Source organism: Eriocheir sinensis, unplaced genomic scaffold, assembly GCF_024679095.1.
Source record: "Eriocheir sinensis breed Jianghai 21 unplaced genomic scaffold, ASM2467909v1 Scaffold7, whole genome shotgun sequence".
NCBI classification, from domain to species: domain Eukaryota; kingdom Metazoa; phylum Arthropoda; class Malacostraca; order Decapoda; family Varunidae; genus Eriocheir; species Eriocheir sinensis.
Genome location: NW_026112053.1, coordinates 554393 through 580289, shown reverse-complemented (window position 1 = coordinate 580289; position 25897 = coordinate 554393). Strand labels below are relative to the sequence as shown.

General features: G+C 42.6%; 1 protein-coding gene across 9 annotated transcripts in view; it reads left to right on the top strand.

The window, feature by feature from the left end:
- The first annotated feature begins 573 nt into the window (after window positions 1-573).
- Window positions 574-25897, top strand: part of LOC126993930 (uncharacterized) — a 43208-nt gene continuing 17884 nt past the window's right edge. For 4 of the 9 annotated variants that reach the window (XM_050853102.1, XM_050853099.1, XM_050853096.1 and 1 more), the window contains exon 1: window positions 574-2592. In XM_050853102.1, the coding sequence (XP_050709059.1) occupies window positions 781-2334 (1554 nt within the window). In that variant the 5' untranslated portion in view covers window positions 574-780 and the 3' untranslated portion in view covers window positions 2335-2592. Of the gene's footprint in view, window positions 2593-7447; window positions 7686-18218; window positions 18526-25897 lie in introns of those variants that run through there. The other 5 variants (XM_050853098.1, XM_050853094.1, XM_050853093.1 and 2 more) reach the window with 4 other exon arrangements.

The window sequence follows — 25897 nt, the reverse complement described above, 5'->3', positions numbered from 1 at the left end:
CTTGTTATACATCCACCAATATTTGAATGAAACTTATTGTTTCAGTACAAAATATTAATTTGCTGACTTTTAATGCTAAGTACTATAGAAATGTATTTAGGCCCAAAAATCACTACTTGTTATGCATTCAGCATTTTAATACAACTCATATTCTTAGCTTGCTTACGAGGTCAGTTGTCATGGGAACGGTTTCGATACCTGAACGTTTCGCTCCTTAGTATGAATTTCGGTAGTTATATATTTTGTTTGTGTGTGTGCGAGGAAGGAGGGTGGGGTTGGAGGAAAGGAAAGAGGGAGATAGCAGGGAGGGAGAAGGGAAGGACTGGGAGGGAGAGTCTGGGAGGAAGGGAGGGAGGAGGGATGGGATGGGAGATAAGGCGTGTGTGCAGTGTGTCTGGGTGTGGGTGTGTGTAATAAGAGTAATAATAATAATAATAATAATAATATTAATAATAATGTGTGTATTATTGTGTGTGTGTGTGTATTATTATTATTATTATCTTTATCACTAAAAATTTTACATATCACTGCTAATTGCGATGGTGAGTGATTATTGGATTAAATTAGTTCACCCTTATGCAAAAAGTCTCTTAAAGACAATGGTGTATAGCTTGTACAGATGGTCCGAGTTGGTGGAGATAATGGTCCGACTTGGTCATATAAATGGGCCGAGTTGGCGTTTGAAATGGGCCGAGATGGCCCGACACCGCACCACCTACAGTGTCCCTGAAAGGCACACCCGTCCCCTACACCCGGACACACACCCTCCTGGGGCTGAGAATGGAGGGATCTCGCCTAACCTGGGCCAGTCAGGTGGCACACCTGAGCACCTCCTGCAATAAACAACTTGACATAATGAAAAGGATTACCGGCACTAGATGGGGGGCTGACCGGGACCTGCTCCTGAATTACTACAAAACCACCATCAGAGCAAGAATAATGTATGGCAGCAGCATATATGGGGCAGCAGCTCCCTCTACCCTTTCCAAACTGGATACAATCCAGAATGCTGCCCTGAGGATAGCAATGGGGGCAATGCGGTCCTCCCCTGTTGTCTCCCTCCATGCAGAGAGTGGCATCCCCCCTCTAGCTACCCACAGAAAGGAGGTGCTATGCCATCATTACCACCGCATCAGGAGCCTGCCACCCACCCACCCTCTCTCCAAGCAGCACAGCACCTCAGGGGTGGACCAGGATGCTCCAGTCTGGCTCCCTGGAGCCCGCCAACCCCTTCTAGTAAGGGCACTATTGGTGCACCTCACCCTCCACCTCACTCCACCACCACCACAACCTATCAGGCCACACTCCCCCATCCCACCCTGGCTGGACATATCCCACATGGTGTCCCTGCACATCCCTGGCCTCCCTCCTAAACCATCCTCCAGCATTGTGGCGGCCACACACTTCCTCCAACTCGACAGGACACTCTACCACCACCACCTGAAGATCTACACGGATGGGTCACACTCCCCATCGCCACCCTCCACGGCATCAGCCATTTACGACCCCAGAACCAGCACCTGCAGGACGTGGAGACTCCCCCCTGAGACAGACGTCCTGACGGCCGAGCTGTACGCCCTGCACCAGGCCCTCGCACACCTCCACACCACCCATGCCAGGGGTAAGGGCCGTAAGGCAGTCATCTATACAGACTCCCTCTCGTCACTTCACCTCCTCCTCTCCCGCCACCCAACATCCTCGACGGCCCTGGCCCACACCACCCAGCGAGCCCTTCTCCTCCTAACATCTGAGGGGTGGGAGGTCACCCTGCAGTGGGTGCCCTCACACTCAGGCATAAAGGGCAACAACATAGCAGACGCCGCCGCCAAGATGGCCCTGGCGGACGTAAACATCACGCCGCTCCCCCTGCCACTCTCCACGGCCAAACGCCTTATTTCCTGCACCTGCCGCGCCTCCTGGGACGACACGCTCGCCCACACCCTCCGCATCACCTCCATGGGTCAATACCGCACCAACTCCTCCCCACAGCCGTGGGTACGGAAAACGTCCCGCGTCCTAGACGTGGCCTTGACGCGCCTTCGCCTGGGCCACACACGCCTCGGCGCTCACCTCCACCGCTTGCGCCTCGTCCCCGACCCTCACTGCCCCTGGTGCAGGACCGCTGAGGACACCATTGAGCACCTGCTGCTGCACTGCCCCCGCCACCACTCCCAGCGAGTGCTGCTCCGGCACCAACTCCGCGCCCTGGACGTGCCCACCTTTGACCTGCCCACGCTGCTGGCGGCGGCAGGCGTCCACCCCTCACGACAGGAAGCAGTCCTCCGCCTCACCTGCGCCTTCCTTAGGAAGACGAGGCAGCTGACGCGCCTGTGAAGCCCTCGCAGGACGACACCAGGGCTCATGTGAGCGACTAGATCGCCGCGGCCCTAAACAACAACAACAACAACAAAGGCTGGGAGAAATCTCGAGCCACCTGTGACCTGTGACATCAAGATTACGATCAAGATCTGCTGACTCCTGCTGGTAGTGACTCCTGCTGCTGGTGCTGTTGGTGGTGCCGCCGTCACAGTCAGCACTCCACACAGCAGCCTCCGTCCAGTGGTGACCCCAAGACTCCGTGCCCGGGCCGAGGTGTGTGTGTGTGTGTGTGTGTGTGTGTGTGTGTGTGTGTGTGTGTGTGTGTGTGTATATATATCAAAGGCTGACCAGATTATACAGTGGTGCCACATTTTGAAGCTAATGGTACTGTGGTCCTACATTCCAAAATAAAGCCATTTTTGGTACGATTTGCATAGAACGGTACAATTTTCCTTGTCAACGGTACAATTTGAAGTTTTGCTTGAAGAATATCCTAAAATGGTAAAAAATATGAAATAATTTACATAAAAAGAGTAAAAGAAAAAAAAACATTATACTTTCTGAAACTCAAGCACAAGTATCAAGTGATTTTGAGCCTTGTATACGAGTGGCGTGATATGGCAGGCGCGGTGTCCTGTTGAAACCAAAGTCACTTAGGTAAAATTCTAGTGTTTGCCCATACTCCCCCCTCCCCCCCATACAAGCCTGGGGACCTGGTGGGAATGCGGGGTTTCGGGTGGGGGACACGAAATCCGTTGCATACGCGTATTTTTTAGTGGGGGGGGGATAAAAACTCCCTAGATCTAGGGAAATTCCCTAAATTTAGGGAATTTTCCTCCCACCACCACTAAAATAAGCGTTTGCGATGAATTTAGTGTTTCCCATACGAAAACCATGCACTCAGTGGATCCCCAAGCTTGTTTTGGGAGAGAAGCGTAGTGAACCCACCAAACGATGCTCACCTCACCATCTGGCGTGGCACCGGCGGCCATCTGTGCTCACATAAACACCTCCACCACACTCATGCCCTCTCTCTCTAGTAGGTTGTCACCTCATCGCAAGGTTTCTGTCCTCCAAGTAGAGTCCGTGGCACCAAACACAGTGTATCTTCATTGTTTATCACTGACACAAGTAAAACCACCGGCTAGCCGTGATCCATCCAACATCGCGCCTTTAACACTACTGCAGCTTGTGCAGGAAGTGCAGGCTCTCGAACCTCTTGCCCGAGCTGTTCGAACACGTAAATCCTTACTGACCGGATTCTGAATCTGCTTCACGGGCTCGTATTTCCAGTATACAAGGTGATTGTGGATATTGACTCCGCGCCTTCAGAATACGATAATACGCCTCCATATATCATAGTAAAAAAAAAAAGGTACTTCTATAGAAGTAAAGAAGCTGAATTAATCCCCTTCCCCCAACAATCTTGGGGGACCTGCGTGAACTCAGGGTATTTGGGTGGGGGAGCATATTTAAACTACTCCAACCGAACTTTACGACCTGCTAACGGGGGAGCTTTGCCCCCCTCGACACCCCTGCTAACCAAGGGAGGGCTGCGCCCCCCCCTGGACCCCCCCCTCTTACAGGTGCATGTTCTAAAAAAAAAATTACGCGTGGTGGACCTGGTCTCACATGCGTGGGCTAATGGCTAACTAAGCGTACCATCGGAAATAGTATTAGGTAAAGGTGCGTGTTCCAAAGAAAAAAATAATAATAACCACGTGTGGTGGACCTGGTCTCACCTAGCGTATCATTGCTAACCGGATCATTGGCAACGCTGCTCATATTGCAATGGCGTCGCCGTGTAAACACATCGTCCATATGTATAATATGCCCTTAAGTACAATATGGAGGCGTAATATCGTATTTTCAAGGTGCAGAGTGATTTTCAATAATTACCTTGCGAGGTTTCCGTACGTTGTAAAAAAAAAACTGGAATGTATGAAATTTCCCTTCATCTAAGTAATTGTAAGGAATTTCCCTACATCTAGGGTATTTTTCAACCCCTCATAACTCAAAAACTACTCATTTGCGACGCATTTCATGTTTACCACCGCATTCCCTGAAGTCTCAATGGCCCCCTAGCCAATTTTGGTTGCGAGGGGTGAGTATGTGCAAACACTAGAATAATACCGTCACTTATACCAAGTCAGAAGTGACTTTTGTTGAAACAGCGGACGGGAGTGACCGTCACGGCGTCATGGGAGCCTCGGGAGTCGTGGACCGTGGGGACGGGACGGGGAGGGGGAGAGGGTAGTAATAATGATTTTTAGCCATTTTTAATGGTAATGGTTTTGTCATATCAACACATATGCCAAGTCTCCAATCTTTGTATTTTCACTGGTGATAGACAGTATGATGATGTCCTGATGCTGGACTGCAAGTATTATTTGGAAGTTAGTGTGGCTGCCCCTGAGCCTTGTAAACTTAGAGACAGGCCAGGGGGTCACTCACTATGATTATATATGTTGGCTTGCCCTTCAATAGCACTATACAGGCCACAGGGCCAGTGGGAGCTGGTGAGCTGGCTTATAAATACTGGTACCCTTTCTTGCATTCTGAGGGAGCACGCTCATTTTGCCCAGAGATTTAAACTTTTGGTGTACCCCCTCCTGTCACACTCTACATTGTGTTGCTTACAGTATGTTATGTACTATTTTCATAATGCCCCTTGCCATCACTGGTGGCTGGCATTGAATAGTATTCCTTATGGCCAGTATATATATATATATATATATATATATATATATATATATATATATATATATATATATATATATATATATATATATATATATATCTATAGGTTTCATAATACTGAAGCATGCTCGATACAAGATTGTACAGTGCAAAAAGTAATAAAATTTAGTGTCTTGATGCGTTGGGCCCTGCCCCTGCCAAATTAACTCACCTTGAAGTATGGTACTCATAATTTATAAACTAAAACTACAACAGCTTCAAGATCGCTACTTGAATATTTTATATATTTAGGTCCTTCTTAATTTAGTTTATTTGTAGTTTTTTTTTTTTTTTTCTTCATTTTTTTAGTTTTTTTTTTTTTTTTTTTTTTTTTTTACGTTGTTTTTTATTTAAGGCGTTTTTCATTTCCCAGTGGGGCCTGTTTTTCGACCCTTTCGCTTCTTCAGAGTGGGGCCTGATGGTCGGCCCAGCCCGCGTGGGGGAAGGCCCAGGTAATTTCTTGTGGCAACTCTTACCCTTTGGCCACGGCGTTCTTGATTCGCTGTTCGCCAGGCTGGCGTGGCCTGGTTGATGCTCGGGTTGTCTTAGGTCTTCTGGATTGGCCATTTTAAGCCACTCGTCTCTACTGACTAAAAATCAAGACCCTTCTAGCATTCAGGATTGAACCAGCGTCGTCCATCACGCGGGTGAATAGTAGCCAATCCACCCCACCTCATACTATACTAGTGGCCAAAAGAGATCGATCTATATAGACATCACCGATATAATGCTAAAGAAGCTTGATTTGCGCTACGGATTTTGAGATATGCAAATCAATTTTTTATTTTACATTTCACATATAGTTGATTATCAAAAAGTCAATTTGAAATTGGTCGTTTTATTATTCTGCATGCTTTTTGTCACATTGGTAATTGGAAATTAATTAGAACTCATAATTAAATTTTTTTAGAGAAAATAAAATTCAAAAATCTGCCTAGTCCTTTGATATATATATTTTTTTGTATAGGATAAAATGTTTGGGTTGTTTTTAGTAATAGAAAATTGGTCAATTTCGCATGTTTTTTTTGGAAATTCGATAACTAATTACTTACATCTAAATCTATTTTATTAACTAATACAGTGTACATACCTATATAATTGCCACATTTTACGGAAATTAACAAAATAAACAGGTGCTAATATACAACCGAAGTTGAATCATGTCACCAAAGGAATTGTAAAGGACCTTGTGAGAAAATTGAAATGGTAATAGAAACTTCTGTTGTTAAATATAGAATATGAAATTTACATTTGTACTTTACAATAAGATGATCCTTTATAGAAATTTACAGTAAAATCCTAGAAGTATTAAATTCATACTCTGGATTCCCCTGCACTCCAACAGCTCTGGACTCTGCTCTAGGAGGATATGCATGTTCAACGGACATGCTCTGTTGACGAGGGTGGTCTAGGACATAATGGGCGTATAACCATTGATGGGGTAGGTTTAAGTTGACATGACTGGACAGCCAGTGAGTTGATCACAGGGAGGTGGCACTTGAGGTCATAATTTGGACAAGCAGGTTGTATTGCAGTGGCATGGCTGGAGCTTGGGACATGCAGTCGTTACTGTGGCAGTTGTTACTCACTAGTCAAGTCTTGATTTCCTTGTCAGTAGAGAAGTCTTTATTTCCTATAGATGTAATAGCAACATTTTTACACTTTATTTCTGTTTTTGCCTCCCAAACCATAAAAAAAAAGAAAAAAAACAAAAAAAAAAAAACCAAAAAAAAAAACAAGGAAAAAACAAAAAGAAAAAGTAAACAATTCCAATAACAAAGCTATTTTTTTTCAATTGCATTCTTTTTACACATAGTTTATTTGATATATGTAATTTGTTTAGTACTGTATATAGTATGATATTGATGGTTGTTTGTATATATGATGGTATGATGTTGGTGGGTTTTTTTTTTTTGGTCTTTTTTTGCTGTTTGTTGATTTTTAAATGGTTTTTTTAAATGTTAAATGGATACTTTCACATACTTTACTAGTTACACTTTATATATATAATATATATAATATATATATATATATATATATATATATATATATATATATATATTATATATATTATATATATATATATAAAACTTTTTCTACTTTTGTATGCTTTGTGTACATTTTGTATTCTTATTTATTTTGGGAGATGGGCTGGCGCCTGGCAGGCACCTCCCATCTCCTTTATTGTATTTCTATACAACATTAAACCTACAGCTCATTAATATCAACTAAATTGAAGTAAACAATGGATGTATTCTCCCTTGTCACATTGATTATCAAGGATTTGTCTGTATATTACCTTATCAAACATCATATTTTCATTAAATAGAAAGTGGTACATTTTGTGGTACATTTTTAAAATTTAGTGGTACGAATGGTACTTTTTCAGTGCAACGTGCGGTACATTTTTTCTTTCGAGGTGGCAACACTGGCCCAGAAGGCACCAGTAAGCTGCTCCCTCTACAGACATGGGGGAGAGCGGTGATAGTTCGCTGTGCCGTGGGATACTCCGGCCACTGCATTTTCTGTAGTTCCCAGAACCACGAGATTTCCCGCCAATATGCACTAGCACGTTTACGTCCAGCATATGAAACCCAGTGTTGGTGTTGGGCGTGCTCTGAATCCAGGTAAGCTTTTTACGATTTTTCACTACTTATATATATGTGATTTTTCGGTAATTGTGGAGAATCACTCCGCGCCTCCAAAATACGATATTACATCTCGATCCATATTAAGGTTAAGGGACTAAGGGCTGCTTTCACAGTCATTTTGTTTGTTTTGATCGTTACCAATGGCGGTGATCGACGCTTTAGTATTTCCACTTAAAACTGGCTGATGGGGTAGTGGCAGCTGCGGGATTAGCCTAGCCCCGCACCTTGCCACACACACTCTCAACATCTCTCGCTTCCTCTGCAGCCGCCACGACCCCATAGGCTAGTATCACGTGGAAAACTATAGCGTCGATCGGCGCCATTGGTATCAATCAAAACAAACAAAACGACTGTGAAAGCGGCCCTAAATACATGTCCCTCAACCATAATATGAAGGCGGAAGTACTTGAAAGTAAAAAATAAAGCCGAATTCATCCCCTTCCCCCAACGATCTTGGGGGACCCGCGGGAAGTCAGGTTTTTTGGGTGGGAGAGGATATTTAAACTACTACAACCAAACTTTACGACCTCCTAATGGGGAGGCTCTGCCCCCCTCGGTCCCCCTGCTAACCAAACCAAGGGGGTGCTGCGCCTCCCCTGGACCCCCCCCCCCCTTACCTTCACTGGACGGAATATATGTTTGCAGCGTGGAGAAGGAAATGATGGAACCAGTCGCCAACATCCAGGAATGTCCTCTTAAACATTGACTCGGCTAGATAGCTGGCAAAATGGTGAGTTTGCCTCCCGAACCTTGGAATGCTGCTCCTGACTTCCCTCCACTCCCGCTCTATGTTTTGGGTGTGGGCACCACTCTGCGGATCCACAAAGTTCAAAGAGTGGTTGACTGTGGAGTGGGTGTAGCCTTCGGCACTTAGGTTATTGTAGCTGCTCCAGCAGTCTGTGACAATGTGAGTGCCCGAGAGAATGTTGTCGTTGATAAGTCGCACGAGAGTGTCCCTGTCACGGGTCACAACAGGCACTAGAAATATGTTGATAGAGTCTCTTTCCACACCACCACTACCCACGTGCCTTCTATGACACACGTCCACGATATTGTATTTCCTCTTGCCAAACATGGCTTCATCCACCTCCACAGTCTTGCCCTGCCCACCAAGTTTGACCGAGTTGGTGACGCAATAGTCCACAGCCACTTCCCGGCAAAAGGAAAACCAGTCAGTCACTGTCTTGGCGTCCATACTCGCACATTGTTTAACACTTTTTTGTCGCTGGTTCCACAAATATGTCACATATATTATCTGGCTAACACTCAAGTTTGACCCGCCGAACCACGAATTCTTCCGTGCCGACAGGAAGAAGCGACAGCACTGGACCACACGTTTCTTGTTCCTTTGAACGCGACGCTGCCGATCGCACCTGAACACAAAATTGTCCACCACAGCTGTCCGCCATTTTTTCAGTAAAACAGGTGAGGCCCAGGTAAGCCGATCAGGTGCAAGCCAATAAACACCTGACCTCGAACCTTCGAATGACTCGTCACATATGAAACCAATATAAAAGCCTCTTGAGCCAACTATTTGAACTCCGGAATCCTTTACATTTAATACTCGATTTAGCTTAACACTTGATCCCTTAGCAATATAGGGGTTTCCTGCATTTATTGTGCATGTGCCGTGTCCCCATCAAAATGGCGATTGCCCACCAGGCCGCCATTGGTGGCTTCATTTACAAAATATATATTTTCGCCGTGAGTAGAGCACAGAAACGCTCCATTTGAGGTAGCCAGCATCAGTGCAATAGCTGCTTTTACCTCACAATTTCCCTGGTCTTCATAGCCCTCCCCACTACCAGGTGTTTTGAGTTTGTTGAAGGGGAGAGGAATATTATCTGTTATTTCTTATCATCACTTTTAGACGCCGTACATGTTTGACGCGCTGGTAAAACTAGAGTAACACAAAAGTATGTGATGGGTTGGAAAGCCTGGTAATGCCGTGGGAGCAGTATTGGAGGCGCGTAGTGATTCTCCATATTTACCGATTTTTCAGGTTCGTAACGTAAGCCTTAGGTTTGTGAATATATTGGGCTGCTCGCTGATGTATTATCATGGCGATATATTGCCATGCCTAAGTTATGTGAGATGCTTGCACGTATCATCTGAGTGGCCATAACAAAAAAAATAAACATTAGGGATGGTTAGGTCAACATCGAGGAGTGAGTAGTGAGTCGCCGCGCTGAGCGGATGTGTTGCGTCTTGCTCGCGAAAGTGCTGCGTCGACATGGCTGGCCGAGCCGGGGGCTGGAGGGATTTCTGTTACATTTGTGTGGATCCCACGGGCGATAAGTGGATTGGATGCTGTCTGTGCCCTAAATGGTGTCCTTGGAAGTGTGCTCATCTGTCTGGAGTTAAGGAGGAGAATATACCTAAAATAAGTTGGATTTGCAACCCATGCCTTCATAAAGTATCTCTGGCTACCAAAATTGTGGAAAAAATGGAAGAATTCAGGCAAGAATTATCTAAGGAAATATCTGTGGTTAACCCGGTAGCAGTGACGGACCAAATTTGTAGCTTTACCATGTACCAGCAACGGGGCAAATTTTTGTCATGATATAACCCCCAAAAATGGATGATGTATAAACTGATCACAAATGCGTTGATAAGTTTATATTATGAAATGATTTGCGTGACATGATTTTTTCTCATAAATTCGCTTAGAGGGGCCTTTAACCCTTAAATGGTAGCGCCCAAATTGACTCACACTAGTGGAGCCGTGATTCCATTTGGACCCACTGCAAAAATATTAAAAAAAAAAATATATGGATCATCTTTATTGAGTTACACTGCATCAGAATTGAAAAAGAAAACATCTTGTAGGACAATGAAAGTAAAAACAAGGAAATTTATGATCATATATAATTTTCATGATTTATTACAAAAAATTTATTGAAAAAAATAGTGACTGCCATATAATGTATGAACAAGAATCCCTCGAAAAGAAAAGTAAGAAAATTTAATATTCTCAAACTAAAATGGTTGCTCTTTCAAGTAAATGGTGTAAAAAGTCTATCCTGCAATCCAAATGTGGTGCTCTGACCAAATGAAAATGAACAATTCTTGCATGTGGTTTTATAAATAAACATGTAAATAAATAAATAAACACAAAATGCATACACACAAAATAATTTATGATAATAACATTCCTTGAACATACTATTAGAAATAACTGAAAATGATTTTTTTTTTTTTTTTTTGGCAAATAAGCAAGTAAATAAACAATATGCATACCAGCAAAATTACCTATGATCAAAATACAAAATATATTTTCCGTGAAAATACAAACATTTATTTACATATCTTTGCAGTCTGTGCAGTAGATCTCATAGTGTCGCTGACAGGTTACCTTGTTGCACCTTGCGCAAACTGTTCTACATTTGCTTGCAGTCTTCCACGGGCAAATGTGGCACCTTTTCTTGCCTGATGGTGGTGTAGGCTGCTGGACTTGAACTTCAACAATGTTGAAGCAGCTTTTGATAGTTGTCACCAGTGTTCTGCTGAGGTTAGGATTATCCAGCCTCTTCATAGCACATGGTTTTGTCATTTCCATGGCAAGTTGGTGCATGAACAACCGGCGAAATCTATCACTACGAGCGGTTGCTTTCCCAGACAACTCTTATCAAGTCCCACAGAACATATTTAGCATGAGGTACAGGTACTAAGGCCCTGTATAGGCCTATAAACAATGTTGTCCCCCCCTACGTTCCCCCTAAAAAAAAAATTCACAAACGGACGGTGTGGGTCCAGCTGGCGTCACAGCCCTTACTTAAGATAGAAGGAGCAACTCCAGCGTGGAGCACATCTGTTTCCCTCAAGGTCTGATGACACACTGACGATCGACTCTCCCACAGAAGCTTTGTAGCAAGGCGCGAGTGAAAAAAATAGCACGCCTTTCAAAACCAGGAAGTCGTGACTCCACATGGAGTCACGTTCCCGTTTAAGGGTTAAGAAACATGATCCCCTCAGCTACCGGGTTAAGGATGAAGCTGAATCAAGGGCTGTGAAGGTGCAGGAGGGGCTGGGATCAGTTGTTGACACGCTTTAACGTGCTGAGCATGTTGAATCTAGCTGGGCTAAGGTGGCAAAGAGAGGCAAGAAGGTCAACAAGAATCTCTTAGTTGTAAAAGCTTGTACCCAGGAAAAGAAGGCAACAGACATGAAGGATGAAGGCTCCCAGGAATTGAATGGTATTCAAATAACTGATTCAAGATTTACAAGTAGAGGTAACATTGTCATGAACTTTGATAATGAGAACACAAGGGATGAGGCTGCTCAAAAACTAGAGTCTGTTGAGCAAATTAGTACCAAGAGTGTTGGAAAGATGAAAGCAAAGATCATGATATGCAATGTGCATAAAGAAGAGACCAAGGAAAAAGTAAAGGAGACCATCTTAGAATGCAACGAGTTCTTACATTCCATTTGGGGCTGTTGAGGATAAGATTGAGCTGGTTTTTAGCAAGCCTGCAGCTGGCGGCACGATGCACTACCTTTTGAGGTGTAACCCAACTGTGAGAGAGCTGATTTAACAAGAATCACGACAAGTTAAAATTAGAATGGGGAATATACACAGTGAGAGACAGATACCATGCAATTATATGTTATCATTGTCAGAGATACGGCCATCTTGAGGCCAACTGTACTGCCAAGACCATTGGAGACGCCCCAAATTGTTTCACATGCGCTGGCAATCATAAATCACAGGAGTGCTCCATGGCTGAGAAGAAATGTATAAATTGTGTGAGGTACAAGAAACCTGAAATCAACCACTCAGCGAATGACCAGTGTTGTGTAGTTCTCCAGACTGAAATTGAGAGAATTCATAACAGGACCGATCAAGGCTATTAATCAGTGTCTGTACTCAAAGATAAATCGTGTGTGATGAATGTTCAGTGTGATGGAGATAATTGTTGAATATTTATTGTGATACTATGATGAAAATATCAGGCATGAAAACTGAACTGATGGTTATATGTGATATTATCAGGGTTGGTGATTTTTTTTTTATTTAAAAAAAATCATTGATTTTTTATTTTATTGATTTTTTTTTTTAAATAAATATATATATATATATATATATATATATATATATATATATATATATATATATATATATATATATATATATATATATATATATATATATCCTGCTGAGTGATTTGAAAGACTCCATAGGTTACTTTAAGTTTAAGTTTATGGCCTGTAAGTCTGAGCACAGTCAAGGATCCAGATACATACTTGTTCAGTACTTGTTTGTAGTTGGTACTGGACCAGGTTTAGGACAGATAGAGTTGCCTGAAGTTGTCATTTTCATGCCAGAATATTATATTATCACCATAGAGAAGAATATCTACTTTTATTCTGTTACTGTTTGGTTCCTAACCTTGGTTATTATTATGATGCATTGCCTGCCAAGTTAGTAAAGACTAAAGGAGGCTGATTTTTTACCTAGTAAAAAACATGGCAAGTTGGCAACATTAGAGCAAGAGAATATAATAATGTAGGATTCTTTTTTTCTGGTATATACCTTGAAGAGAATAAATGAATCACTGCACATGAATAGGTTGTTTTACTCTACCATCTTTGGAGCACATCATTTAACTTATGGAATACTTGTCGTCAAAAAATAAATAACTAAATAAAAAAAATCATTTGATTTAATCATTGCCAACCCTGGATATTATTCATGAAAGAAATTAAGACACTCACTCACTCACTACGATGTTTGAGAATAAGTGCATCAAAGACTATTATTGAGGCTAACGTTGTAATTGTTGACGCCCCTCGAGAGGACTGCATCAGCGGCGGAGCAGGGCCTGAAACCTCATCAACGGTAAACGGATGGTTTGTCAGTGGTCGAACTATGTCAGTAATCAGACATCATAATTTCCTTTTTATCTTGAAATAGAAATGAATGATGTTATGTTCTTTAAGCACCAGTGAATTAAGGAGACAAGTTCCTTTACATTTTTAATGGTTGAAATCACAATTTATTAAACTTTTTTAGAAAGGATGATAGTTATGGATGGCTTTCAATACAATAAAGTGTTTATTTTCTACACACAGACGTTTCTTATGCCTATAGATAAATTCTGCTAATATTAGTAGCCTTACGTTGGTGGTCGAATGATCCCACCCCCATGGCCGAACCATCACCACAGTGTGGGATGGTTCAGCCACTTTAGAAACCTTCATTCGATCACTTATTTCTCAAAGTCTAAAAGGCTTACGGCTTTCATATCTCCACACAATGAGCCAAAGGATGACGCTACATTTTCGCATCAAGCAATTAAAGCTAACTTTAAAGGTTGATTTTTCCACAAATTTTTTGTAAAAAGTGACCGAAGTATCACCGCTCTCCTCTGTTGGTAAAGGCATCGGGGCCATAACACTGCACCACTCCATGCCTCGCCTCCTCCTCGGCCAGCGGTGGCGGTGGCTGAGTGGCTGCTTGCTGTGCTGCCAGATCTACCGAAATATCTTGAGATTTACTGAAATTTTGATGAATCTCAGAAATAATTTATCAGTCATGAATAATTTGTACATTGCTTTTTCAAATTTTCACCAAATAGTTATAAGAAAATACTGATATAGTACTTTTTAACTTCATTTTATCTACATAACATATATCACAAGAACCACTACATATATATTGAAGTGCGTCTGTTGAATGTTTACCAACCTACTGAATTTTCTCACAATAATATACTGAAATTTCCTCTGCACCATCTGGCACCACTGGGGGTGTGGCAGCACCACGGCCAGGACCACAAGGGTTCCCCCCCTGGCGACTCAGGGTGCAGGAGGCCCTGGCTGTGAAGTGTTGCTGTCAAAGGGCTGCACATGACCAGAAGGAGGTCCAGCACCCTGCAATTCACTACAGCTATCACCAGATAAACATGAACCACGTGAGAAAATCATTGGTTGGGTGAAACTGTAAATTGTCGCGATTTTCTCACGTGGTTCATGTTTTTCTGGTGATAGATGTGGTGAACTGCATGATTTTGTACCTCATTTCTGTCGCAAATGTCTACTTTTCGGGTTATGCCTATCTCCTGATTCTCAACCATCTTGGGGGACCTGTGAGAACTCGATGTTTTGAAAGAATCATGTCTGCGGAAATCAAAACACAACCTCCAGAAAAAGACATTCAAATATTCCAAGTAAAAAAACAGCACAAGGAATCCGGCGCCTTTCTAAGCCAAAACGGCACTGAACACGATCGAACGCTCCCCTTGACTCTCTTTAATTAACCTGTCACAAGAAGCCGCTGGAACGAAAGAATGACAGTGTCGTGTTTTCCTGCCTGAGGAGTCAATTGTTTCTGCGTCTTTGCGGCTGCGTTGAACATTCTGCGGCCTGAGGTTCATGGCCTAATGGGAGATAGATAAATAGAGAGAGGCAGAGAGAGAGCTACTTGAGGACGCCCATTGAAAGAGAACACGAGACAATATAACTTTTATATAGGGGGGAGCATGAAATTGAGTAATATGCATTTCAATTGAGGTCGAGAAATCAACAGAATCACATTAGAACACCAATGAAAGGCATACATCACAGTTTTGGCACATCGCTGCAACATTTCCAAGTTCAGTGAAAGGTTTTTGCTCTGAAGGATGATGTGTGTCACCTTAAGACAGGCAAGAGGAAGAGATCTTGTGTCCGAGGACGTGACGTGACTCTTGCAGACTGACTTGTGTCCAGTATGCTTCCAGTGTTGCCTCCAGGAGCTGTGTTGATTTCTTTTGGTTGTCTCTCCTGCCCCATCCGTTTACCGTTGATGAGGTTTTTGGCCCCGCTCCATTGTCAGCGCAGTGCTCCGCAGGGCCGTTAACAATAATGATGTTATGTTGCTATTTTAGTGCAATACGCTTCGGCCACACTCACACCCACCGACTCACCTTATAATTAAGAAGACTGGTCACCCCGCTAAGTGCCCACCGACCCATCCCATACCCTAGGGCCCCAGGAAGGATATAACCAGTGGGTCATTTAGCTCGTTTGTAGAGGGTTTTCAGGTTTAGTGGTCTGAACTCAGTCGGCGATGTGAGGCCGGCCTTGTAGGTTGTAGTAATGTAGCAGTAGTTAATAAGCTGTCTGCTGCCGGGTTTAGTTGTAGTAGCCTGGTGTATGTGATGCCACTAAGGCAAGCCGCAGAAAGGGTATACGTTACACCGGCCAAGTTTACAACTGACTGCTTGCCTTGAAGGCTGGCCACAGACTGCTTTCAGCATAAGGGCTAACAGCTGACTGCTCGCGTCTTAACACCGTGAAGGTTTATAGCTAACTGAGTGTATACTTAACAAAAGCTGACCGCTGACTGCTTGCGGGCAAGCTTTGGAAGTTAACTCATTAATCCCTTTCGGAGCTTTGTTGAACCATTGGTTTGAGCCCTCTTGCAGTTATCAGTAATACTTATTTTTTGCTATCAGACTACCAATACTTCCCTAAACAACCCTTAATTCCTAACAGTTAGCTTCAATAATAATCCTCGATACGCACTTATTCACAACGTCCTAGTGAGTGAGTGAGTGAGTTTTACTTGCTTTCATGGATAACCTACTGATGTAACTGGATGTGTTAGCAACCACTGCTGTGAAGGAATGGAACAGTAACTGGGTGTGTTGGCAACCACTGCTGTGAAGGAAAGGAACAGTAACTGGGTGTGTTGGCAACCACTGCTGTGAAGGAAAGGAACAGTAACTGGGTGTGTTGGCAACCACTGCTGTGAAGGAAAGGAACAGTAACTGGGTGTGTTAGCAACCACTGCTGTGAAGGAAAGGAACAGTAACTGGGTGTGTTAGCAACCACTGCTGTGAAGGAAAGGAACAGTAACTGGGTGTGTTAGCAACCACTGCTGTGAAGGAAAGGAACAGTAACTGGGTGTGTTGGCAACCACTGCTGTGAAGGAAAGGAACAGTAACTGGGTGTGTTGGCAACCACTGCTGTGAAGGAAAGGAACAGTAACTGGGTGTGTTGGCAACCATTGCTGTGAAGGAAAGGAACAGTAACTGGGTGTGTTGGCAACCACTGCTGTGAAGGAAAGGAACAGTAACTGGGTGTGTTAGCAACCAGTGCTGTGAAGGAAAGGAACAGTAACTGAGTGTGTTGGCAACCATTGCTGTGAAGGAAAGGAACAGTAACTGGGTGTGTTGGCAACCACTGCTGTGAAGGAAAGGAACAGTAACTGGGTGTGTTGGCAACCACTGCTGTGAAGGAAAGGAACAGTAACTGGGTGTGTTGGCAACCACTGCTGTGAAGGAAAGGAACAGTAACTGGGTGTGTTAGCAACCAGTGCTGTGAAGGAAAGGAACAGTAACTGGGTGTGTTGGCAACCATTGCTGTGAAGGAAAGGAACAGTAACTGGGTGTGTTAGCAACCAGTGCTGTGAAGGAAAGGAACAGTAACTGGGTGTGTTGGCAACCACTGCTGTGAAGGAAAGGAACAGTAACTGGGTGTGTTAGCAACCACTGCTGTGAAGGAAAGGAACACTAACTGGGTGTGTTAGCAACCACTGCTGTGAAGGAAAGGAACAGTGACTGGGTGTGTTGGCAACCACTGCTGTGAAGGAAAGGAACAGTGACTGGGTGTGTTAGCAACCACTGCTGTGAAGGAAAGGAACACTAACTGGGTGTGTTAGCAACCACTGCTGTGAAGGAAAGGAACAGTGACTGGGTGTGTTGGCAACCACTGCTGTGAAGGAAAGGAACAGTGACTGGGTGTGTTAGCAACCACTGCTGTGAAGGAAAGGAACAGTAACTGAGTGTGTTGGCAACCACTGCTGTGAAGGAAAGGAACAGTGACTGGGTGTGTTAGCAACCACTGCTGTGAAGGAAAGGAACAGTAACTGGGTGTGTTGGCAACCACTGCTGTGAAGGAAAGGAACAGTAACTGGGTGTGTTAGCAACCACTGCTGTGAAGGAAAGGAACAGTAACTGAGTGTGTTGGCAACCACTGCTGTGAAGGAAAGGAACAGTAACTGGGTGTGTTCAGAGGGTCAGTATGAGGTGTTTGGTTCGTGTTCTTTTCATGTATCCATGTATCCCAACACGGTGGTACGGCCTCGCCCACCCACCCACTTGTCCCGCCAAGACAGTCGTCCACCCCTTGGTTGATCCCACCCACCTGAGGGTGGCTGGCACGCCCATTGTGAAGAGCACTGCTCTGTGCACCTTGCAATTGTGTTCTCTCCTAGGCGTCCTGTTTCATGGTGTCTGTTCTCTGGTGTGGTTCTGCCCCTTCTTGGTTTGCAGTTTCCCTTTCCTTGAAGGTCTTTACAAGGTGCCCTTCAGCTGCCTGCTGCATGGTGCCTCCAAGATGTCGAGGGCAGCTAATTCATTACTCTGGATCTATTTTGCCTCAGTTTATTTGGTGCAGTTTTCACAGTATTGTGGCTGACAGCAGTAACTGTGATATATATGCTTTGTCTTACATTTTAGGAATTTGCCGCTGCTTTTTATTTTGAATCCTGTTTTTATGAGGATGTGATCTTTGTCCCCACAGCCCCGCCGGTGTTGTGCAGAAGTGAGGGTCTGAGGCGGTGCTGTGCTCAGCACTCCCTGCGTCCTGGCTGCCGCTGGCCTCTGTTCCAGTGGAGTCTGTAAGGCCGGACAGCAGCCGGAATGCCCGGGGCCAGCAGGAGCAGACTGTCTCTGCTGTAAGGGTCAGGGGTGATCAGGAGAGCCGCCACCACCACCACCACCACCTTGCTGCTGGCACCTTCAGCCATAAAGGAAAGGGAAAGTTTGAGTGCAGGAAGCCTTAAGACAGAACAGGTCCACCAGACACAGCCTTGCACACACTGCTGAAGGAAACCATGAGTGCCAAGAGTGTGGGAAAAGACTCCCTGGGAAGGTTGACCTCACCAAGCACACCCACACACTCTGGAGGAAGACCTCATGAATGCCAGGAGTGTGGCAAAAAGTTTAGGGATAAGTGTGACCTCAACACACACACCCTTACACACACTGGTGAAAGACCTCATGAATGCCATGAGTGTGGCAAAAAGTTCAGTAGGAAGAGTCACCTCAACAGACACACCCGTACACACACTGGTGAAAGACCTCATGAATGCCAAGAGTGTGGCATAGAGTTCAGTGATAAGAGTCACCTCAACAGACACACCCTTACACACACTGGTGAAAGACCTCATGAATGCCAAGAGTGTGGCAAAAAGTTTAGTTATAAGAGTGACCTCAACACACACACCCTTACACACACTGGTGAAAGACCTCATGAATGCCAAGAGTGTGGCAAAAAATTCAGTAGGAAGAGTAACCTCAACACACACACCCTTACACACACTGGTGAAAGACCTCATGAATGCCAAGAGTGTGGCAAAAAGTTCAGCCTTAAGAGTGTCCTCAACAGACACACCCTTACACACACTGGTGAAGGACCTCATGAATGCCATGAGTGTGGCAAAAAGTTTAGTGATAAGAGCCACCTCAAGAGACACACCCCTACACACACTGGTGAAAGACTTCATGAATGCCAAGAGTGTGGCAAGAGGTTCATTACTTTGTCTGAGTTGGACAGGCACATCTTCAGACACTCTGGCCTGAGAGAGTTCAAGTGTGATGTTTGTAAGAAGCATTTCAAGACCAAGTTTGATATTGCCCAACACATGAAGATCCACTTCCCCTGAGGTGCTGTGTTGTGCTGCTGTATGTGTGTGTGTTTACCGCCTATTATTATTATTATGTGTAAACAAACATACAGATATATGTACATACATACACACAAACAGTTATTTTGTCTTTGTAATAAATTCTTCAACTTGCAAAAGACTTGGTGTTTTTTCATCCTTTTCTTGTTTCCTTTTCCTTTTTTCTTTCATTTCATAGTGTTATTTTTTTCCTTTTATTTCTTTTTTCTTTTTCCTTCCTTGTTTTCTCCTTGTTTTTTAATTTTCCTTCATTCTTTTCCTTCCTTGTTTTTCTCCTGTTTTTTTTCTTTTTCCTTCATTCTTTTCCTTCCTTGTTTTTCTCGTTTTTTTCTTTTTCCTTCATTTTCAGCTTTTTTATCATTTCATTTTTTTCATTTTTTCATTTTTTCATTTCAGTTTTGTTTCACTTATTTTTCTTGGTGCTTTTATTTTTCTATATTTTATTTCTTTTCTTGTTTTCTTCCCTTTTCATTCTTTTTTTCTTTCTTTTTTTTTTCTTTTTTTACAGCTAAGGAGACAGTTCAAGGGCGTAAAGAAAAAAAAAAGCCCACTACTCACTGCTCCCGAACAGAGGTCAAAGGAGTGTCCAATAAGAGAGGTCAATTTCGGGAGGAGAGGTGTCCTGATACCCTCCTCTTGAAAGAGTTCAAGTCATAGGCAGGAGCAAATACAGATAAAGGAAGATTGTTCCAGAGTTTACCAGCATGAGGGATGAAAGAGTGAAGATGCTGGTTGACTCTTGCATAAGGGGTTTGGACAGTATAGGGATGAGCATGAGTAGAAAGTCGTGTGCAGCGGGGCCGCTGGAGGAGGGGAGGCATGCAGTTAGCAAGTTCATAAGAGCAGTCAGCATGAAAATATTGATAGAAGATAGAAAGAGAGGCAACATAGCGGCGGAATTTGAGAGGTAGAAGACTATCAGTATGAGGAGGAGAGCTGATGAGACGAAGAGGCTTTGACGCCACTCTGTCAAGGAGAGCTGTGTGAGTGGACTCCCCCCTCACATGAGATGCATACTCCATACGAGGGCGGACAAAGCCCCTGTAAATGGATAGCAACTGTGCGGGGGAGAAGAACTGACGGAGACTACTTTATATATCTGTCCCTATATATATATATATATATATATATATATATATATATATATATATATATATATATATATATATATATATATATATATATATATATATATATATATATATATATATATATATAGATGGCGCTACTATAAACACTCGCCTGTGCCAGAACGGGCTGGGCCGACCATCAGGACCTACCGGAAAGAAGCCTTGGACCGACCATCAGGATCCATATATATATATATATATATATATATATATATATATATATATATATATATATATATATATATATATATATATATATATATATATATATATATATATATATATATATATATATATATATATATATATATATATATATATATATATATATATATATATATATATATATATATATATATATATATATATATATATATATATATATATATATATATATATATATATATATATATATATATATATATATATATATATATATATATATATATATATATATATATATATTTTTTGCTGTTCCGATCCCCGAGCATCCGATCAGTTCAGGCAACTGATCCGATTCCGATCATCCGATCATTTTTTTAAGTATTGCTGTTCCTATCACCATTCCGATCATCCGATCATTAAAACTTATAATAATTACTATTATTTTTTTAAATAATAATTACAAGAAACACCTATTTTAGACGTTCTTTAAGTAATAATTTCAAATAAGTAATAACTTAATTATTTGATTATAAATGTCTTTATTTTTCCTCTTTCTTTTGGTATACAGGACATGGTAAAGAAAAAATGTTATCTTAACTTTTTATTTTAGGCATTTATTAAGTCTACTCTTTTTATTCAATTTATGAAAGCATGAAAAAGGAATTATGTTCGCTATTTTAACTATTGTTTGAAGTTGATTTAGATTTTTGACAAACATTTTTCATTTTTTTAATATTTTATCATCGATATCTAGGAAATATTTTTTTTTACTATTCAATAAAAACGACCGATAGTGATCATTAATTATCTCCTATCCTTCCTGATTAAATAGCTTTCTGAATAAAATATATTGGTCCATAAATAAATTAGTTACAAGAAGAACATAAGCATTAAGGTTTTGATTTTAAGTGAGCCGGTTATGTCATCTGCCATCCACGTATCCTAAGACATCCCATCCTGATCTGCGCATGCACGGAACCCGATGTTTACAAACACAGTGTTGATATCGTTGTTTGTCCAGGCAAGATGGTGGCAAGACAGCATGGCAGCTTTTATGGGAAAATGGCCAAATTCAAGAATGACATGGACGCCATAATTAAGATAGCCTACCATTAAATGGAGAGAATCCGAGAAACATGACCATCAATCAGAAGAGAGTGTAGGTTATCTCATTCATCATATATGCTGACATACATAGTTTCAGGTTATCTCATTTATCACATTTACTTACATAAAAGGTTTCAGGTTACCTCGTTTATCACATTTACCGGCATACAAGTGGTTTAGGTTATCTCATTTATCACATTTACTGACATACAAGGGTAGGCGGTGGCTGAGTGAGTAGCGTGCGGGGCCAGCATTCATCACGACATGGACAATGTCGATTCGAATCCCCACGCTACCACCTGGGATTTTTTAGTCACCGCCGAGTGGCTTAAGACTACCCACAGTCTGTCCAGAAGACCACCTATCATCCCGCTTTCTTGAAGAAACCGCACAAGCGAATAAAAAATGAGTTCCAGGGGGCAGGATGAGCCAAGCATAACTAGCGCCACTATAAAAAATTGCCTGCGCCATGACGGGCTTGGGCCGACCACCAGGCTCCTGAAGAAAGCCTACTGGCGCTATAGGCTGAGATGTAAACAAAACAAAAAGTTACCTCATTTATCTCATTTACCGACATACGAGCTAATGGTGGCTTCTCCCCGTGAGATGAGAAGAATTTGTGATATCTCTCCAATATCCAGTCAACTAGCGATTTATAGGACGTAATACAGGTAACTCTCGATTTACGCGAGTGTTGCGTTCTTGAAGAGGTCGCGTAATTCAAAAACAATGTAAATCAAACAAGAGGCTGGTTTCTGTCGAAAAATAAGTACCGTAATTTTCGGCGTATAGCGCGCATTTTTTCACATAAAAAATGCCTGAAAGTTTAGCCCTGCGCGTTATACGCTGAATGTACAAATTTTTAATGATTTTCTTCTTCTTTGGGATGTTTTTAAGGGTCTGTTTTTCGTCTTATCCAATAACAACGGCAAACTTACCTTTATTATTGTTTATAATCCTTCATAGTCCGTAGCTGTCCTATAATATGTTACCATAGAATACAGGGCGATCTAATAACTACTATACAAAGACTAAATCGGTGGAAGATCGTCCATACCTTGCTGTTATCCCGTTTTTCCGTCGGGCGCCATTTGTATGATCTTGATCTTGATGTCACAGGTGGCTTAAGATTGTATGACTAAGGAGCAGTACAAGCTACATAAAAAATCATATTGGAAAAAAATGTCCATGTGTTCATTATTAATTATTAATATTAGTGAGAATAATGGGGTGAATATGATATCAGAAACTGTACATCATGAGTCTTGTACGAAGAGTTATTTCACGCAATCCCAGCCCGGCCGCCATTTGCATTGTTTACAAACCACACAACCACACCCACACAACAAACAGCTGCATGCCGCGTGTCACCAGAACCGAGATATCCACTCGGGCACTCATTCTCAGCCTCTCTCGTGTGAGGAAGAAATGAGGGACACCATGAGGTATCATACCGTATTGCTGGTACCGTTAGTACCGGTACTGGTACCGGTACCTGCCCACCCCTATTGTTAAGTAGCGTGGCAGCGTAGGTACTGTATTGTTGCTCAAGTGGCGCGCTGGAAGAACTGAGCTCAGCTGTGTGGCCGTGTGAGTCCAGTTGCGTGAGACATATGGTGGCCACTCCATAAAATGTCGCGTATAAGTGAAAAAAAAGGCCTAAATTAAACATCTATTTGGATTTTGGACCCCGCGTTATTTAAAAAACGCGTAAACCAAACTCGCGTAAAACGAGAGTTACCTGTATGTGCACTACGTTATCATTGGTACGTGGCACAATGCATTTCTAGGCTCTTCCCACAACTGGAAACACGTCCATTGCCTGCAGCGGCCTCATGCCCGTCCGTATTCTATTGTTTTTGTGAGTCCAGGGGCATACACGAGTCGCCTCGTGAGGCCTAGTGTGTACGCGGCTTAAGGCGTGGTTCCCACTATTCCGTTTTCACGGATCCGTCGACCGTCAGTGATGTCATAGACGGCGGGGACAGTGGGAATCGGAGTCCACCCGGGCCCGCGCGTGGAGCTCCGTCGGCCCAGGCAGAGTTATCCAAGTTAACTTTTGGGTTCGTGACGGGGGCGGTGGTGGCCCATCCAGTGATGTTGAATATTCTACATATGAAAATATGAAATGGAAGTACAGTCAAGTTGCGTATGACGCGGATTCGTAAGGCGCGGTATGGTTTCAGAACCGTATGTTCAGATCACGCGCATAAAACCATCTGTGACGCGGTTCGTGGTCTTCCCTGGCCAAACGAGCGCAGATTTTCTTCCGAGGGGGAAAATCTCATGGTGGCGGTTGGGTAAATATTCACTTCATTCAGTGGGAGAGAGAGAGAGAGAGAGAGAGAGAGAGAGAGAGAGAGAGAATTACATAGAATTACATAGAAAATCAGACCACACAGACCCCATGGTCCAGACTAGGTGGTCTGTCCTTAAACCTAAGTGAATCTACATTAATCAGATGGCTCCAAAACGTTGCTTTTCTTCTCTAGTTAATATTAAGTTCAATGAAGTGATCGTCGAGCTTGTTTTTAAAGGAGTCAATCGTGTTACACTGGACCAATGACGGTGGGAGCTTATTCCATTCTCGCACTACAACGTTGGTGAAGAAAAATTTGGTGCAGTCTGAATTTACTTGTCTACATTTGAGTTTTATGCCATTGTTCCTCATTCACAAAGTGTCATCGATCATAAATAATTTTGTTCTGTCTACATTCGTGAAACCATTAAGTATTTAAAACATTCGATCAGTTTTCCTCGGAGGTGACATTTCTCAAGAGAGAACATGTTAAGGGTGGAAAGCCTTTCTTCGTAAGATTTGTTGCCTGATGCTGAACACCTTCTAATTTAGCAATGTCCTTTGCATGGTGAGGAGACCAAAACTGTACCGCATATTCCAAGTGGGGTCTGACTAAACGATTGTAGAGCGGAAGTATTACATCTTTATTCTTGAATAAAAAGTTTCTTTTAATAAAGCCCAACATTCTGTTCGCTTTATTTGCTGCATCGATGCATTGATGTGAGAATTTGAGGTTTGACGCGATTTTGACCCCCAGGTCCTTAACGCATTGAATGCTTGTGAGTTTAACGCCGCGCATTTCGTAATCAAACTTCTTATTTCTTGTTCAACTTGAAGGACCTGGCACTTGTCTATGTTAAAGGGCATCTCCCATCTATCCGACCAAGCTGAAATTTTGTGCAAATCCTCTTGGAGGCTTTGCCTGTCTTTGTCAGTGAGAACCGAGTTACCAATCTTTGTGTCGTCTGCAAATTTACTAATGCGATTATTGAGTCCAACATCCACGTCGTTGATGTAAATAATGAAGAGCACTGGGCCAAGAACCGAGCCCTGAGGGACGCCACTAGTGACCGGCGCCCACTCTGAGTTCAATCCGTCAGTCACCACTCTTTGTTGTCTGTATTCGCGATCCATTGGTTTACTTGACCGTCAATACCTATTTGCTTTAATTTCTAAAGTAATTTATGATGTGGGACTTTATCAAAAGCTTTCTGGAAATCAAGATAGACTACGTCCAATGATTTGGTTACGTCATAAACTGAGAAGAGGTCGTTATAAAAGGTCAATAAGTTTGACAGGCAGGATCTTTTGTTACGGAAGACATGTTGTGAATCCCCAATTAATGAGTGGCTTTCGAGGTAACTCACAATTTTGTCTCTAATTATGCTCTCAAGTAGCTTACCTACAATTGAAGTTAGACTAATGGGTCAGTAGTTACCTGGTATTTTTTTGTCTCCTTTCTTAAAAATCGGCGTCACGTTCGCCTTTTTCCAATCCAAAGGGATGATGCCTTGTCGCAAGGACATATTGAATACGGTTGTGAGGGAGGAGAGTATTTCGCTCTTTGTTTCTTTAAGCAGTATAGGATAGACTTTATCGGGTCCGGGACTTTTATTTGTTTTAAGTGAATGGAGAGCTTTAAGGACTTCATCGGTTGTTATTTCAAAATTAGGCAATGCATGCTCGAGATTTACATTAGTACTGGTGGTGTTGGTGGTGGGAGGAAGACTGTTAGTATTAAACACCAAGGAAAAGTAATTTTTTATTTTCTTTTATTTATTTTTTTTTACGTCGCGGCCTATAGCGCCGGTAG